Below are 15,222 nucleotides of genomic sequence, written 5' to 3'. Positions count from 1 at the left end.
ATCCCTCTTACGTCACCAATTTATATGAAGAAAGACTTGTTAGTGGGTGTGCTTTCATGTTTGCCTGTCAGGGGTCGAAAACGCAATTAGAAGACCTTTTAATTGATCAGCTCATTCATATCCACGTTTACTTTTTTTAAAGGAACAAATGATGAGTCCTCTCCATTCCCATCCAAACCAGCACTGGCTCGTTCCGCCACACGTCGCCCCACCAAGAGAGTTCCACCAATTGCTGCAGCACAGTCTGAGAGGTTTTCCTCCTCCAAGGAAGATGACCAGGATAGTGCTTATGAGGACTCTGTTGAAAGGGGGCTGTATGATGAGTCTAAGTCAGAGGTAAATATACCTTTCCTTTCACTACATTTAGAGAAGATCTTTATTTTATTACCAGTAATAACTTTATAAAGAAGTGTTTTCAAGAAAATAGTACTTTATCTTCCTTTCTTGGATTTATGGGATAAATTAGCGCATAAAAACAAAGAGTCATATTCATGTTCTTACTTATTCCCCTTGCCTGAATTAGCAACAGACCTTGTGTGTCCAACTTTTTGTAGTTTTTGTTTATGTTTTTGAAGTAGGTAATACATAAGAATTTAAATTAGAAAAATAAGATTTGATTGCGCTAATGAAACAGATTAAGTATTTGAATATGTAAGAAATCTAATTTTAGAAGGCAAAATTTGATATGAATGGAAAACCTGTAAGAAACTGCACAAAGCCTATTCTTCAAGTATATGCATGTCGACAGTGTAGATTTTAAGAGCAGTTTCTGTAATTAAAGTGCTTAAAACAGTAGATAAAGTTTAAATAGTATCTTTTAATTAGAAATAACAATGCCATGTATGCATGCAATAGTTCTTAAGTTCTTTTAAATACCAAAAAAAAGTCCTATTTCATCTTTGATCATGCATGCAGTTCATTAGTTTCAACTTAAAATCACACTTGTCCTGTAGTCAGTAACATGAAAGAATTATTCATTTGATAAATGTTAGATAACTACATTGTTCTACACATTTTCTGAGTATCATTTTTTTTTTTGCATGTCTAAACTGTAATTTATCCGCATTGGATCTCAGCTTTGAGAAATTGACTCTTGCATTTCTCTTGAATTCTGCACCATTTCTTAACAGATGATGAAGTACTTGAAAAGTCTGCGAGGTGGTGCAAAGGTTTGTGACCCTTTACCTGAGTTGTACCCTACACAGTTTGCTTTGCTAACAATTTATATGTGTGATATGAAATGGAAGAAAAATGGACCTAACCAGAATACCTAATAAGTCTAAACATGCCCTAGGGAAATCATTACCTATTGATTCACAGCTACAAGCTACCCCAATCACTTTTCCTATTGGTTACATTGAAGTCGGCTATACAGGATATCCCATTCCTATTGCCACAACTGTTAAACTTAACATGCATGAATAATCTATATACTCATTACAAAGAATGTGTTGCTTTCATAAAAAAGAAGGCATATTTAAGCATTTTTATGTCACATTTAAAAGTGGTCTTGCATTGGATTATGGTTTTTTTTTTGTAAAAGCTTTTTGTTAGTATGGGAAGCATTTTTGAGTTATTATCATAATGGTTTATGTGTTAACAATTGTTTTTGATATTGTCACTTATTATGTGTCATTTCATGCACATTTGATAATACTGTGGAATCATTTCAATTCATGGGGCCAATTTTTGTAGATTGCTAAACATGTACAGGTTTATGGTAACATAATTTTATTGGCGAATGTTTTGTAAAAACACTGACATTTCCATATTCGTTGAGATTATAAATTTGAAGGTAAGGGGTACCAAAATTCATGAAAAATAAAGATAAAATGATTCCACAGCACTCTGTTTAATAGAGTAACCTTCACTTACTTGGTTGAATAGATAATATGATTACATGAGTTTCTAAACAACTTAAAAAAAGAGAGTACAGTTTTGTTAGAAAAAGTAGCTGTTCACAAATTTACAAAAAATTTAATGAAGACTTTCATTAATAGAGGAGTCTTCTATAATTCAGTTCATATAATTGAATAAGGGTAAGGCTTATTATAGTACATTGACAGTAAAGAGTACATTTGTAAAGTGATTTATCTGTGTGATGAGGAGAAAGGGGTGGGGAGTAAATTCTTTAATAAGTTAAATTTCATCTATTTGATAAATTTATAAACTCTTTAGTAATACAGTGGCACTGCGGTAATCCGGACGCCAATAATCCGGACACTTCACCTTCCGGACGATATTTTCTGGGAACCGATTTTTATCCACTTTATTTTGTCTCATTAATCCGGAAATTCGCGTTCCGGATCCGGACGGTCAATTTCTACTACAAAACGTAATATACCATTGAAAAACGACTCGTTTATCCGGACGGTAATTTTTCGAGGAACGACTTTTTACACCTTTCTTGCAGTAGTGATAATTATTGTAAAAACATTGTACGTGGAGTCAGTTTGAAGGCGGTTACCTGTGACCTCTAAACAATAGCGTCTTTAATTAGCGTGTGTTTACCTCAGATAAAACACACGTCTTTTATATTATAAAACCCGAAGAATTTAGCTTATACTGTGCATTAATTAAATATAAATCCGTTCAAAATCGAATAAATTGACAACGATATATAAATTTATGAGAATTTTGGAGAGTTGTATATAATTTTTTTTACTGAATAATAAATCACGAGATTTCATTGTGGTATTGAGTTGCGTAAGTTTATCAAAATACGATTTTCCATTTCTCAAAACGTACATTATTTGAAACGGGTTTTTTTTTCATAAGACGATTCATTATGACACATAATTCAAGAAAATATATTTCTATTTGATGCACTAAGAAATACGTAACTGGCGTTAGTTGTAAATGCCGATCACGTTTTTTCAAGGTTTATAGAGAAAATATTGATAATCCTGAATATGGCTTGTGTTTACGTTGAATGTTTGCAATACGTACACTGATTACAGTGTTTAGTTACTTACTTCCCTATGTAGTGAATATATGCGGTTAGTCATTTGAACATTCTCAATGGTGATAATGAACAGTTTTGCTTAATATGAGCTTGAATAAAAAAAATATGCCGAAATAAAACAGTAGCCGATCAAAATTTGGTCAGCCCATGTAACTACACGTCAAATAGAAGGCAAGTAAAGTTTCCTGTGTTAGAAAAGGAAGTCTCAACATAAAACTGCCAATTTATTTTTCATCGTGTAAATTACATTTTTTCTTTTTTAACTATCAATTATTTCTTTTAAAACTATAAAATTGAAATCAATAAGTCAAGGTAAAATAAAGGTGTTTTATTTGCCTTCACATTTGATACCACTGTTCATATGTGCATGCTTTGAGAGGGTACGTCTTTTAAGAAGTGATTCACTTATCCGGATGATTCATTTATCCGGACGATTTCGTTGGGGACGGAGGCGTCCGGATTAATGAGGCGCCACTGTACATTTTGGGATACCTTTGGTTATGAAAAATTCTGTATAATTAAAAAATGCTGCCCTTTATCTTATATGAGTTGACTTGTAAAGTCAAGTTTCTCATGGGTGCTATTTATACCAATGAAAATATATATCCGGTAAGTACTTTATAACCCTTTTTATAAAACTGATGAGGGGAAAAACTTAACTTCTTGAAAAAAATGTTCACAGATGATGAACTCCCTAAAGAGCATAAGAAGCAGTGCTTCAAAAAAGAAAGAGGAACAGATTGAGAAGTACGGGAGTCATTCACGGTCCAGCTCCCCCTCGGCCGATTTACACGAGAGTGGAATCTGGAGCACCGTCTCTTCCAACGGAGAGTCAGATACTGGATCTATCTCCAATCGATCCAAGAAAAGGTACTGTTTTTAATCTGTACTCCATGGTAAATTTTAGTAGAAGTCATGTATTCTTAGATTCTTAATCAGTATTAATTCATTGATTTTATTGTTTCTTTAAAAATATTGATTTTGGTATGTTGGGATTGAGGGTCTAATGCAGATGACTATGAAATATGGAAATTAGTACAAGTATGAACACTGTAAACTTTTTCCTCATTTAGTAAAAAAGCTGAGTCCCCATTTGAGTCTCGGCCAAAGTTGGCCAGAACCAATTCTTTCTCCAAGAAGAAACCAGAGAGCAGTCCAGAGGATTCGGGCATCAGCAGTGCAGGGAACTCTGGTGTTATAAGAATAGACTATAACCCTGCCAGTGGGGTCACATTCAGGGAGAACAAGACGTCTAATGTCCAGGTTGTGGGCAAAGGGTACAATGATGATCAGGAGGCTTTAGACAGGAGGGCAAGTGTGGGTGGGCTCAGTAAAGTCCGGGACAGGCGGAGAATGCAAAAAGGTAAAGAGAATCACATATACTCCCAGTTATATCACATTGTTTTTAGATCTCAAACTTTCAAGGAGGACATTATTGTCTTGCAGTGATTATTGCATTGGAGTATGTCTGCCTTGAAAATGTGTGTAAAGGAAATTTTGTCATGATGAATTTTTAAGAACCAAAACTTTTTTTTGTTTGACAATTTCCTTTAGACAGATGTTTGTAAATGTTTTTTGGCACTGTAAACAATGCACATACAGCAAAAGATAGCAAGTGTTCTTTCCTTAAGCATACATCAGCAAAGATTGGGAGGAGAAAAGGAATCATATTTATCTGCCCATCCCTGTCTGAAATATCTCTAGACCCTATGTGGGCCAGGTTGCTGGACCAATACTCAATATAAAAATGGCAATTATTTTTCCCCATAAGTTGTAAATATTTCCAAAATCTTGCATCATAATTGCTAAAGAATAATTTAGAATATTTTTTAATAGTCTGATTTATTATGTAGAGATGAATAAAAACAATCTGAAAAACTTCTGTCATATCATTCTAAGAAGTCCCTCTGATGAATTGATTTGTAAGGGATGTAATGAGGGATTTACCAAAGGATTACCAGATTTCTTTTGTTTAAGATTTGCACCTCGTATGGCTATAGTTGGGAAAAAATAGGGATGCGCGATTTTATCGGTATACTGGTATATCGCGATTTTTTATTGCGTGACACGTATCGTGATGCGGAGACTAAAATACCGGTATTTGGTACATAACTATAAATTCCGGAAATTATTCATTTATTTGTTCAAACTATTGAATGACAATAAGAGGAATTGTAAAAAATGTTGAAAACAGTTAAACAACGGCATCAAAACATGCTTTATATTAAATAAATGAAAATTTAAAAAGTAAAGTTATGTTTTTATAGCATATTTTTAAGAAATATTATGGAAATTCATTTGAAATTGTAGTAAAAAATGTGTGTAAAAATATCACGATTTATCGCGATATTTTTTGGGGGAAAATCGTGATATATCACGATACGAAATTTTTGCCGATACCCATCCCTAGGAAAAAATGCTTTGCAACAGTAATGATATGTACTAAAAAATCACAAAGGATACAGCCTTTATTTAATAAAAAAGATTCATACATTCTTAAATAAAACACAAATTTGAAAAATGACAATCAAGGAGAAGGGGTAAACATGCAAAATAGAGTAAGGGTCTATAGACTGCTGCATCACCCAACTTTACGCAGTGTTCAGCACATATTCTTAGTCCACACAAAAAATATTCTGTAAACATGTCAGATTCTGTAATTAATGTCAAAGGAAGGGTGGTGGTTCCTGGCATAAAAATATAGAAAAGCTTGAGGACATTTTCAAAATTATTAGAATGAAATAAGAAAGATGTAATTAATTGAAATCATGATTAAAATAGTAATTTGTAACAATATTGATTCTAAAAAATTCCTCAGTTTAATAAAAAAAAAAGCCTGAATTTTCCAAATTTCAACTTACCCCAAAATTTAAGAATTCAGATTAAAAAACATAACATTTCAGGCGTAACAGATTAAAGTTTGCCTCTTGGGTATTGGTCTGGTTAGGATAGCTCTACTTTTCATTGCTTTATTCTCTTTGAGTCACTGCCTCAATGGTAGTGACTTTAAAAGTATATACCATTAGTAAATTCCTCCCTGAATTTGTTTTTATTTTATTAGCTCACCTGAGCCAGAGGCTCAAGTAAGCATTTTAGATCAAAGTTTGTCTGACATGTGTCTGTTTATATAAATGTTTGTAAACTGTTCATATATTCATTTTGTCCAGAGCCCCTTGGGCCATTTTCAATCTGACTTGCCACAAAGCATCTTTTAATAAAGGAAATTTAATTTTTGATGAAGGGCAATTTTTTTTCAAGAGTGGGTATTTAAAAAAATGGAAATATGGAAGTTCATTTTTAAAAACATCAACAAAATCTTGTATTACAGGAAACATGAAAAACTTTGCTTATGTATTGCTCATTTAAATTGGTTGACATTATCCCACCTTTTTTTGGGTGTGCGCATGGGGCCACAGTAGGAGTAAACAATTATGTAGAAATACTGCAGAAAAATCATTCAAAATCTTCTAATGAACAATGGGGCTGTGGTTTATCAAATTTTACTGTAAACATACTTAACCTAGCAGTAATCATATTCTAGCAATTTTCAGCTGCTTTTTGTCCACTAATTCAAGTACATGAAAATGTATGATTAAACTGATACATATTGTTTATATGACTCCAGTGCACTTATTTATCATTGGGCTTATCACTTGAAGAAGAAAATTGTGCTAAATTTTTAGTGCCTTAATTATATATAAATGTTTAGAGTATATAATAACATCCACATTTGTATGTAGATTCAGGGTTGTTCAAGTCTTGACAGTAGGGGCTGGAATGAGGCAACAGTGAAAGATGAACGTTTTACATAAAAATATATATAGATAAAGTACATTAGGATTCAAGCATCCCAGTGAAGTATAGATTAAAGCTAAGACACCATAAGGATAAAAATATTTTTCCCCTGTAAAAAAGAAGGGGTGTTATAACATATTTAGTCAGTAGAAAAAGAGCAGTGGGATTCAAGTGAGCATTGTGGCCCATGAGCCTTTAAAAGAAATTTTGCACAACCCTTTATTTTGTTCACTGAAAGAATTATTTCTGCTTTTATATGTAACCTGTATGTGTAGTGTGAGGTGCCTAGAGCTTGATTTTGTTGTGGTCATCATTCATTGTGTTTGATAAATGAATTTTTTATGCATGGACAAGGAGTTTTTTGGATTATAAAAAAATTGAAAGGTCTTTAGGGGGAAAAAAAATTCTGTCCAGGAAACATGACTGTTTCTCAGATGTTTCAATATCACAGTGATTTTCTCCTTGAGATACATTCTGGCACTACAAAATTATTGTCAAAAGATTTTATTTTCAATTTGGTTTGCTATCTATCCATGTTTAACTACATTTGATCTGTAATGAATGGTGACCACAGTTTTGAGTGACTTAATGAATGCATGCATCATCCACTTTAACACTGCAGCACTATAACCCTTCCATATGTTGCGTGTTGTTTACAGGCCCCTTGTTATCTCCCCTTGGTGTGGCCTCCATGCACAGTTATGGTGCTGTGGAGTGGGATGACGAAAAAATGCCTACCCAAGACAGTATTGGTGTTGTAGGCAAGGGTATGTGTTACAGAGTAGTCTAGTCATCACAGGCACAAGTAGTCAACACATTGTAGACTTGATATAGTTATCTATTTATAGTCTTAAGATGACATTGGAAAATAAATAGACAAACTGTAGAATCTAGATATAGAAAAGTTTATAATGGCATAAATGGCAAGGCTTATTATTAAGATACCTATAAGTCTGCATACAGTATTTATATGTGGTAGACAGAAATAAGTGTAAAATCTGTAAATATAATAATTATCAAGAACTATCAAATATTTGTTATATATTTACAGTTAATGTAGATATTGCAGAGAAGATATTGAATTACTTAAATGTACTGTGTAGCACATGCTAGGTAGACTTAAATTATTAGTATACCCTAGGAACTTGTACACAAATCTAATTATCATGAATATAGATAGCTAAGATAGGTAAAACAAATGACAAGAAAGAACATTCACTTTTACATTCATCCATTCACACTGGAGAGGATCAATAATTTGTAGCTTTTATAATTAGGAACTAGAAAATCAATATAATATACTGTATATGTGTCTATTTACTCTAAGGTTATTTCTGTATAACCTCTCAGAGAATTCATTAGGGGATACCAAATGTTACAAGTATATGCTTCATATTTTATCATTAACTTTGTGTAATTTTGTAACAAACATTTTAATTTCATCTGTGTTTTATCCTTAACTCATTTTCCCAGAAATATTTATTTGCTTAATTGATAATTCTACCCCATAATTAACACTATTAATAACTTTCTGATGAATTAAAAGTACATTTGTGTGTGTGCAGTTATTTTTACTTCCCTGCTCAATGATGCACTTCTTAATCACAGGAATGTTTGACTCAAGTAATGGAGCTGAACATGCCGTGAATGCTGGGAACTCCCAGTCAGGTGACCGACATGATCGTAAACCACCACGAAGTGATCGAAAAGACTTCACTAGTGGGGTGGTGGGTATCAGTATTAACCGCCAGGGCTCCAATGATGAACCTGGAATGGAAGAAGCTGATGACCTATCTTTGGAAGATGTAAGTTAAAGCATTCATTTGATCTTTTGTGTAAAATGTTAGACTGCTTGGTTTTCATTGCTTTACAAGAAGATTGTAATTGCTAGAGAGAAAAAAATTAATCAATATATTTTTGTTAACCTCTTAATTAATGATTTACAGGCAGATACCATAATCACAACCTAGAATGTATGAATAGGCTTGTTGGAATTTGATATTTAGATGTGCCGTAACACTTCTTTGCCATGACAAGTTTATTAGTTTTTTTTTTAAACTTTATTATGCTTTGCAATTTTAGGATAACAGTAAAGCAATGAGCAAAGCTATGAAAGACAGACTAGCAAAAGCTCAGAAACAAAAGGAAGAAGAACTGGAACAACAGAGAATAGAACGAGAGAAAAAGAAACAAGAACATGATGAGAAGTTACGGAAGGAACGAGAGCGACAGCAAGAGAAGTTAAAGAGACTGAATACCAGTGAGAGTATCCCTGTTACTACCCCCAAAAAGTCACCCTCACCCCGCAAGAAGGCAGGCAGTGGGCCACCGTAAGTCATTATAAAATTGAAATACAATGTTGTATGGTCCTGGTAATGATAAAATGTGGAGTAAGGTCATCAGAATTTGTTAGCAGAAAATGGTTCAAGACATACATATGATGTTATTGCATAAACTTGTTTACATTTTTAGGAACTGGGTCTTTTTCAACAAAAAAAAATGATAAAGTGTGTTTCTGATATTTTCAGTACCATGAATGGTAATGCTAGTCACCCAGTGTCAGCCTCTTCTAATGGTTTATATGAATCAGATAATCCTAGTGACTGGCAACCATATAAAGATCCTGAAGCGGCCATTAGAGAAGCTCATCAGAACCTCAACAGTAGTGACTGGTCAGTAAACCATATAAAGTTCTCTATCACTATACAAAAATTTAATATCCCTTTCAATTCCTTCAGAGCTAGAAAATTTGAATTGATATCATATGAATTTTACATCGTATTGAAGCTGCGTTTTGCTATTTTATATAGGGAGGCTAAATGCAGTGGTGTGAATACTATCAGAAGACTGGTGATGTATCATCCAGATACTGTCAATGTTCAGCTCCACACAGTGGTGCTGGCCATGTTAAATGAGGTCAGTGGAACAATTTTCTTTTGTATTACTTACGGGTCAGTTTCAGTACAAGTGAATTTGTTTGACCAGTTAGTCGTATCTTCTCCAATTGCATAATTTGATTTCGCATTTACAGGTGAAAAACCTTAGATCTCAAGTGTCCAGGTTGGCCATTGTTGCTCTTGGGGATATGTTTGCTTATCTCAAGAAGAGTATGGATGCAGTAAGTATTTTTTTTCAAAAACTTAAGTATGCAGTTTTGGAAAATTACCTATATTTGAATAAAATCTGCAATGCTTCTTTGTACAGTGTAATTAACTTTCAAACTTTTCAGGATGTGGAGATTACTGCCAAAGCTCTGCTAGCCAAAAATGGAGAGAGCAACGGGTTTATCAGGGAGGATGTAGAGAAGTCATTACATGCCATGGTGGAATTCATTACTCCACAGAGGAGCTTGTTGGCACTGATTGCTGGTGGTGCTACGTAAGTCTAACACATTAACGCTTCAGCATTCCTTGTATATCAACAAAAAATTGAGCTTACCAAATCCTTTTTTTTCTATGCAACTAGTCATTTACTTAATCTTTATGAATTTTACAGTCATAAAAATGTGCAAGTCAGGAAGACAACATCTCGCTTTGTTGTGGAGTTGGTGGAGAAGATGGGCCCAGGACGAATTTTAAGTGGGGTCAAAGATGTTACAGACAGGGTGCTCCCTACTGCAGCTCACTTTGTCATGGATGCCTCACAGGAAACTAGGTAGAAATACTCAACAGCATTAGACTTCATTACTACTGTATATTAATGTATTTTAAAAAATATTTAAGTCTCTGGTTTATTTTTTTAAAGTGAAAATGAGCTACTTGTATGACCAAGATTCTTTGACTGTTGAACTTTAATAGTGATCTAAATTTTTGGAAATATTTAAACTTTTTTGCAGATATAATGGAAGAAAAATTTTGTACACTCTGATGGTCCATCAGGATTTCAATAAAATGTTGTCAAAGCACTTGCCAGCCAACACTCTCAGGAATATTCAAGACATAGTGGAAGGGTTGAAGACTAAGGTATAATCATAAGAAATTTTACACAACTTAATATGGTTGAACTTTTTTTTTTTCATTATGCAGAAAACTTAGATGAATATCAGATTTATTAAGATGAAAGTTATTGTTTATAGGGCCTTGGAGAAATGCCACATGAAGCTTCATCTGCTAGGGGTGGTAGAGGGCCGGCAAGTCGTGCTAGTTCAATAGTTCGAGGAGGGTCTGCCAACAGTGAGCTACAACACAGCACTCCGTCCAAAAGACTTATCCGCACAGATGATGCTACCCAGGAAGCGATCAAAAACATGACAAATCTCATCTCGGCAAATGACTGGAGAGATCGCCACAAAGGCATTTCTATGCTGCTGGAGATGTGTGAGGAAAACACAGACGTGGTCATCATGAATATAGTCAAGGTAATTACAATACAGTTTAATAATACTATATAATTTCTTTAATAAAAATTTTAAGATGGTTGCATAAATTATTATGTATTCACCGAGGAAAAAAATCAGTGAGCCAGTATGAATACTACATGTAGGTGTATGCAGATTGTACCTATATCGAAAGTGCTTTGTCAATTGCAAATTTATTTAAGATACCCCTTATTTACAGATTTTTGACAAGTTCCTACCACGATTACAAGATCCAAATAGTAAAGTGAACTTGTTTGCCCTGAGTGTGATGCTACAGATTGTTCCTATCCTGAAGGACTCCTTGACACAGGTCATGAGTATGGCTATTGGAAACATTGCTCCCAATCTTTCATCTAAAAACAAAGAGATTTACCAAACTGCAATGGAAATCATCAACTCATTAACCGAACACTTAGGTATGCACAGTACATACATGTATCACTAATCAAGACTATCGATATGCAAATTTTCACATTGCTCATGTATTGACATGTAAATTAATCTTTTGTAATAGATGGTGGCCAGTTACTACAACCCTTGGCCAATCAGGCCCAGTCAGCCAGTGCTAGGAGTAAACCTGATTTAGTGACTAAAGTGGCAGGTAAGACGATCCTATAATTCACCGACATTAAACAAGGAGCATTCTCAATTCTTACTTGACTTCTAATGGGATTTTCTATGAACTTTGTTTAGGAAATAAATGGAGAACCTTTTAATTTTTCAAATACAGTAAAAAATATCTATATCAAAGTGACAGGGACAGACAATTTTGAATTGTTATAAACATAATCAATATATCCATTAAGTTCATAGTATGTTTTGAAAGTTCAGGGATTGAAAATCACTTTGCTGTAATGTATGTGTTTGTTCTTGTCATGTTTTACTGTGTCATGCATTTAGAAGCAGACATTTAAGGGATAATTTTTATGTTTTACAGAACTTGTGACAAAGGTATACCAGCGCAAGCAGAAACAGGTGGTGCTACATGTGTTGCCTCTCTTATGGCACCTTTTGGGGGCCACAAACAGTAGTGGGGCAGTTCAGGGTGGTAGCTCAAGCATTCGCACAGCAACTGCCACCCTGGTGAATTCTCTTTATAATCAGATGGGACTGTCCCTGTTAGAAAAAGCAACCTCTGACCCCAACGTAACCCCACGCCACCTACAGTTGCTTCAGGAAATGATTGATAGGTAAAAGAAGATGTCAATACTGTGATATATGTTTTTATTTTTGTTATTTATGGGACTAGTGTGGCCAGAGATGTTTGTTTTTTGGATTACAGGCCTGTATTTTGTCGTTTTGCTTTTTTTTTTTTTTTTTTTTTTACATCTCAAATCTCTGTATTTCGTGTGAAAGTATTTTCAGAATAGTGTACCATTGTATTTCAGATGTTTAATGAATCACTTTTTTGCTCTCTGTTTTGATTAAATTCTTTTTGTCATGAATATTCACCTTCAAATGAAAATTGTCACCAAGATTAAAAATTCCTGTGAACCTAAAAATGAAACTTTGGCCCAAGTTATTGATTTTTTAGCTTTGATGTACTGTGATTTTCTCCAATATCTAGGAGAACATGTTGTTAACCTATTGTAATAGGTAAATATATATTATATGTACAGTTAGTTTTTAATATTTATACTTTATTGTGTGAATGTGATGAAATCAAGTGCTACTGTGATTGTGATGTGAGAGTGATTTTTTAATTTTTCCTTTTATTGAGTATGTATATAATTTATATGAGAACCAGAATTATTATTAAGTCCATGTAGCTTGTCTACATATTGTGTTTTAAAAAAAATCATGTGTTGTTGTTATTGAAAACTATTTATTTTTGTAAGTGCAAATGAACTGTTGACTTGTTTGCACTGTTTCTTGTTGATGTATAGCCAATGCATGATTTCTTCCTATGCGTATGTAAGTGTATGTGAAGAGACCTATCAAGGACAGACATTTTTTTTTTTTGAATAGTAGCTGAGCATATTTTGTTTTTAATGGAGAAAATTAGAATAGCATAATATGCATGTATCATCATTTAAAAAAAAAAAAGAAACTCATAAGCTGAAACAACATGGAATGTGTTTTTTATTTTCGCTTTTTTTTTTGTAAAGAATTGTTGCTAGCATTCCAGAGTTGCATTTTCTCTTTCGTTTTTGTAAATGTAGTCCCCCCCCCCCCCCTTTCCCCCGCAGCATAGTGAAAATGACCAAGTGGGTATCTCACGGTGTTAGATGTCATATCGCTTATTCCCTCTCCCAATATACATAGGAATATATATCACATCTAAACCGTCCTGTATATTAATGCATATGTCTTGTGCCCTATTGGGAAATATATTTAGTTTCGTATGACAATTTATATTTTAAGGAAATACTATGTTTTTTTTTCACTAGAAACTTTTTTTCTTTTCATCTTTACTGTTGAGACGTGAACTGTCAAAAACACCTTGTAAGGAAGACACCTTTTAGTCACAGTATTAGAGTGTATATAGGCCGTCATCTTCAGTCTTTTCTTACTGTGTTATTGTCTTGTTAAGAACCTATTTAAATATAGTCAGGTTGTAATAAATATGCCTTGTTTGGAAATCATAAAGGAATTTGTTGGTGAATAAATGACCTTACACATGTATAAATGTACTGACCATTTTTACAGGTTTTAAAAACAAATACAACTTTTTTCATTTGCTAGTCACATTGGGGATTACATGAAAGTTTATTACTTGATTTTGGACAGTTGATATTTTTTTATTCATAGGAAAAGCTGTACTTGTCAAGTCCGTCCAATATTTAAGAGAACCATTTTTGTTCACCTACCATATCATTCTGTATATACCACTGTATACAAAAATATGTATTTAATTTATTCTGGAATGAATGTTCATGGAGGATTTTCTGTGTTGGCAGATGAGCACGTGTTGAAAGAAATTCATATCACAGATTGAATCCACACAATTTGGCGAGAGATAAAATAAAGTGTGAATATTGTTCCTACTTCACTCAAGTATCCACAATTCTGAGCTGCTTGATTGTTTGAATTTTAAAGAACCCACGCACAAATGAATCTGTCAAATGAATTTCCTCCGTTTATATTCATTCAGTGTTAATTTTTTCACAAAAAGCAATTAATTGTTATCGTCATAATCAGTATTATGTTTATGTAGAGAAACTTTGGCTGTTGGGAGTTAACAGGGGATGGAAATTTCTCATAGTATTACATTGTACAGGAGGACTTCCATCCCCTTATTATGGCATTTAATTGGAACTGGGACAGAACCTGATTGATATGGAGTAATGATGGTTTAAACTGATTGTCTGTAGAGTAGATATTCTTGTGCATATGACAGTATGTGCTTGCTCAAATCATTCCATCCATCTTCATTTGGGCTGTGTTGGCTATTGAAATACCAAATAAAATATTCAGTGAATTTATTGGTGTTGTACTTAAAAATTAGAAATTTTATTAACCGAACCTCTTGACTCGAGTTCAAGTGCAAACTTCAGTTCATGCTAGTCTTGTGAAGAAGTCATAAAATGGCATGTCCGAAAATACATAAATCTCAAGACCAAAAACAACTTTCAAATACTATTAATTTAAAAGTAGTTTAAAACGGTAGTTTCTCACCATTTCTGCTTATAAATGTATTTATTACCTCTAGTTTATGAATTAGGCTATACAGAATGGTTAGTAGGGTCATTGTAGATGTACTGTAGACCTCCCATAAACAAATCATCTGGGATCGTCCATTTCGTGTGAACTCAAAAACAGTTACTATTAATATGGAGACAATGTAGTGCTTATTCAAGTATGTTCTAACCATGGCCCCTGTGACGGGGACAAGAAATAAAATGAAAATAAAAAAATCTTTGGAAAATCTGATGAAAAACTACAAGGCTACATACGTGTAGATTCATTCAAACCATGGCCATGGGGGCAGAGTAAGAGATGCAAAGAAATATGTAGGAAAAAAATCTTCCAAAATCTAAAGAACTACAGGGCTAAACATATTCCTTGAACACAAGCATGTTGGTAAGACACAAATTTACATATTCTTGAAATTAATTTTTTTTTTTAGTTTGCCAAAACTAAGAAATTTGATCCCCATGGATGT

At 33.6% G+C, this 15,222-nt stretch overlaps 1 protein-coding gene across 5 annotated transcripts in view; it reads left to right on the top strand.

Moving 5' to 3' along the window:
- LOC133182940 (TOG array regulator of axonemal microtubules protein 1-like) overlaps positions 1–14,542 on the top strand; it is a 30,916-nt gene extending 16,374 nt beyond the window's left edge. For 3 of the 5 annotated variants that reach the window (XM_061317828.1, XM_061317826.1, XM_061317824.1), the window contains 17 exons: positions 143–336; positions 1,131–1,169; positions 3,648–3,835; positions 4,039–4,328; positions 7,420–7,527; positions 8,369–8,565; positions 8,843–9,090; positions 9,289–9,432; positions 9,571–9,676; positions 9,792–9,878; positions 9,990–10,138; positions 10,256–10,414; positions 10,596–10,722; positions 10,836–11,117; positions 11,317–11,533; positions 11,632–11,718; positions 12,055–14,542. In XM_061317828.1, coding sequence (XP_061173812.1) covers positions 143–336; positions 1,131–1,169; positions 3,648–3,835; positions 4,039–4,328; positions 7,420–7,527; positions 8,369–8,565; positions 8,843–9,090; positions 9,289–9,432; positions 9,571–9,676; positions 9,792–9,878; positions 9,990–10,138; positions 10,256–10,414; positions 10,596–10,722; positions 10,836–11,117; positions 11,317–11,533; positions 11,632–11,718; positions 12,055–12,311 — 2,879 coding nt within the window. In that variant the 3' untranslated portion in view covers positions 12,312–14,542. The remainder of the gene's footprint in view (positions 1–142; positions 337–1,130; positions 1,170–3,647; positions 3,836–4,038; positions 4,329–7,419; positions 7,528–8,368; positions 8,566–8,842; positions 9,091–9,288; positions 9,433–9,570; positions 9,677–9,791; positions 9,879–9,989; positions 10,139–10,255; positions 10,415–10,595; positions 10,723–10,835; positions 11,118–11,316; positions 11,534–11,631; positions 11,719–12,054) is intronic. The other 2 variants (XM_061317825.1, XM_061317827.1) reach the window with 2 other exon arrangements.
- Positions 14,543–15,222: the final 680 nt, after the last annotated feature.

Source organism: Saccostrea echinata, unplaced genomic scaffold (genome assembly GCF_033153115.1).
Source record: "Saccostrea echinata isolate AGI-Se365-2 ecotype Australia unplaced genomic scaffold, CSIRO_AGI_Sech_v1 ptg000009l, whole genome shotgun sequence".
NCBI classification, from domain to species: Eukaryota; Metazoa; Mollusca; class Bivalvia; order Ostreida; family Ostreidae; genus Saccostrea; species Saccostrea echinata.
The sequence above is the reverse complement of the archived record's forward strand: the minus strand, read 5'-3'. Positions and strand labels throughout refer to the sequence as shown.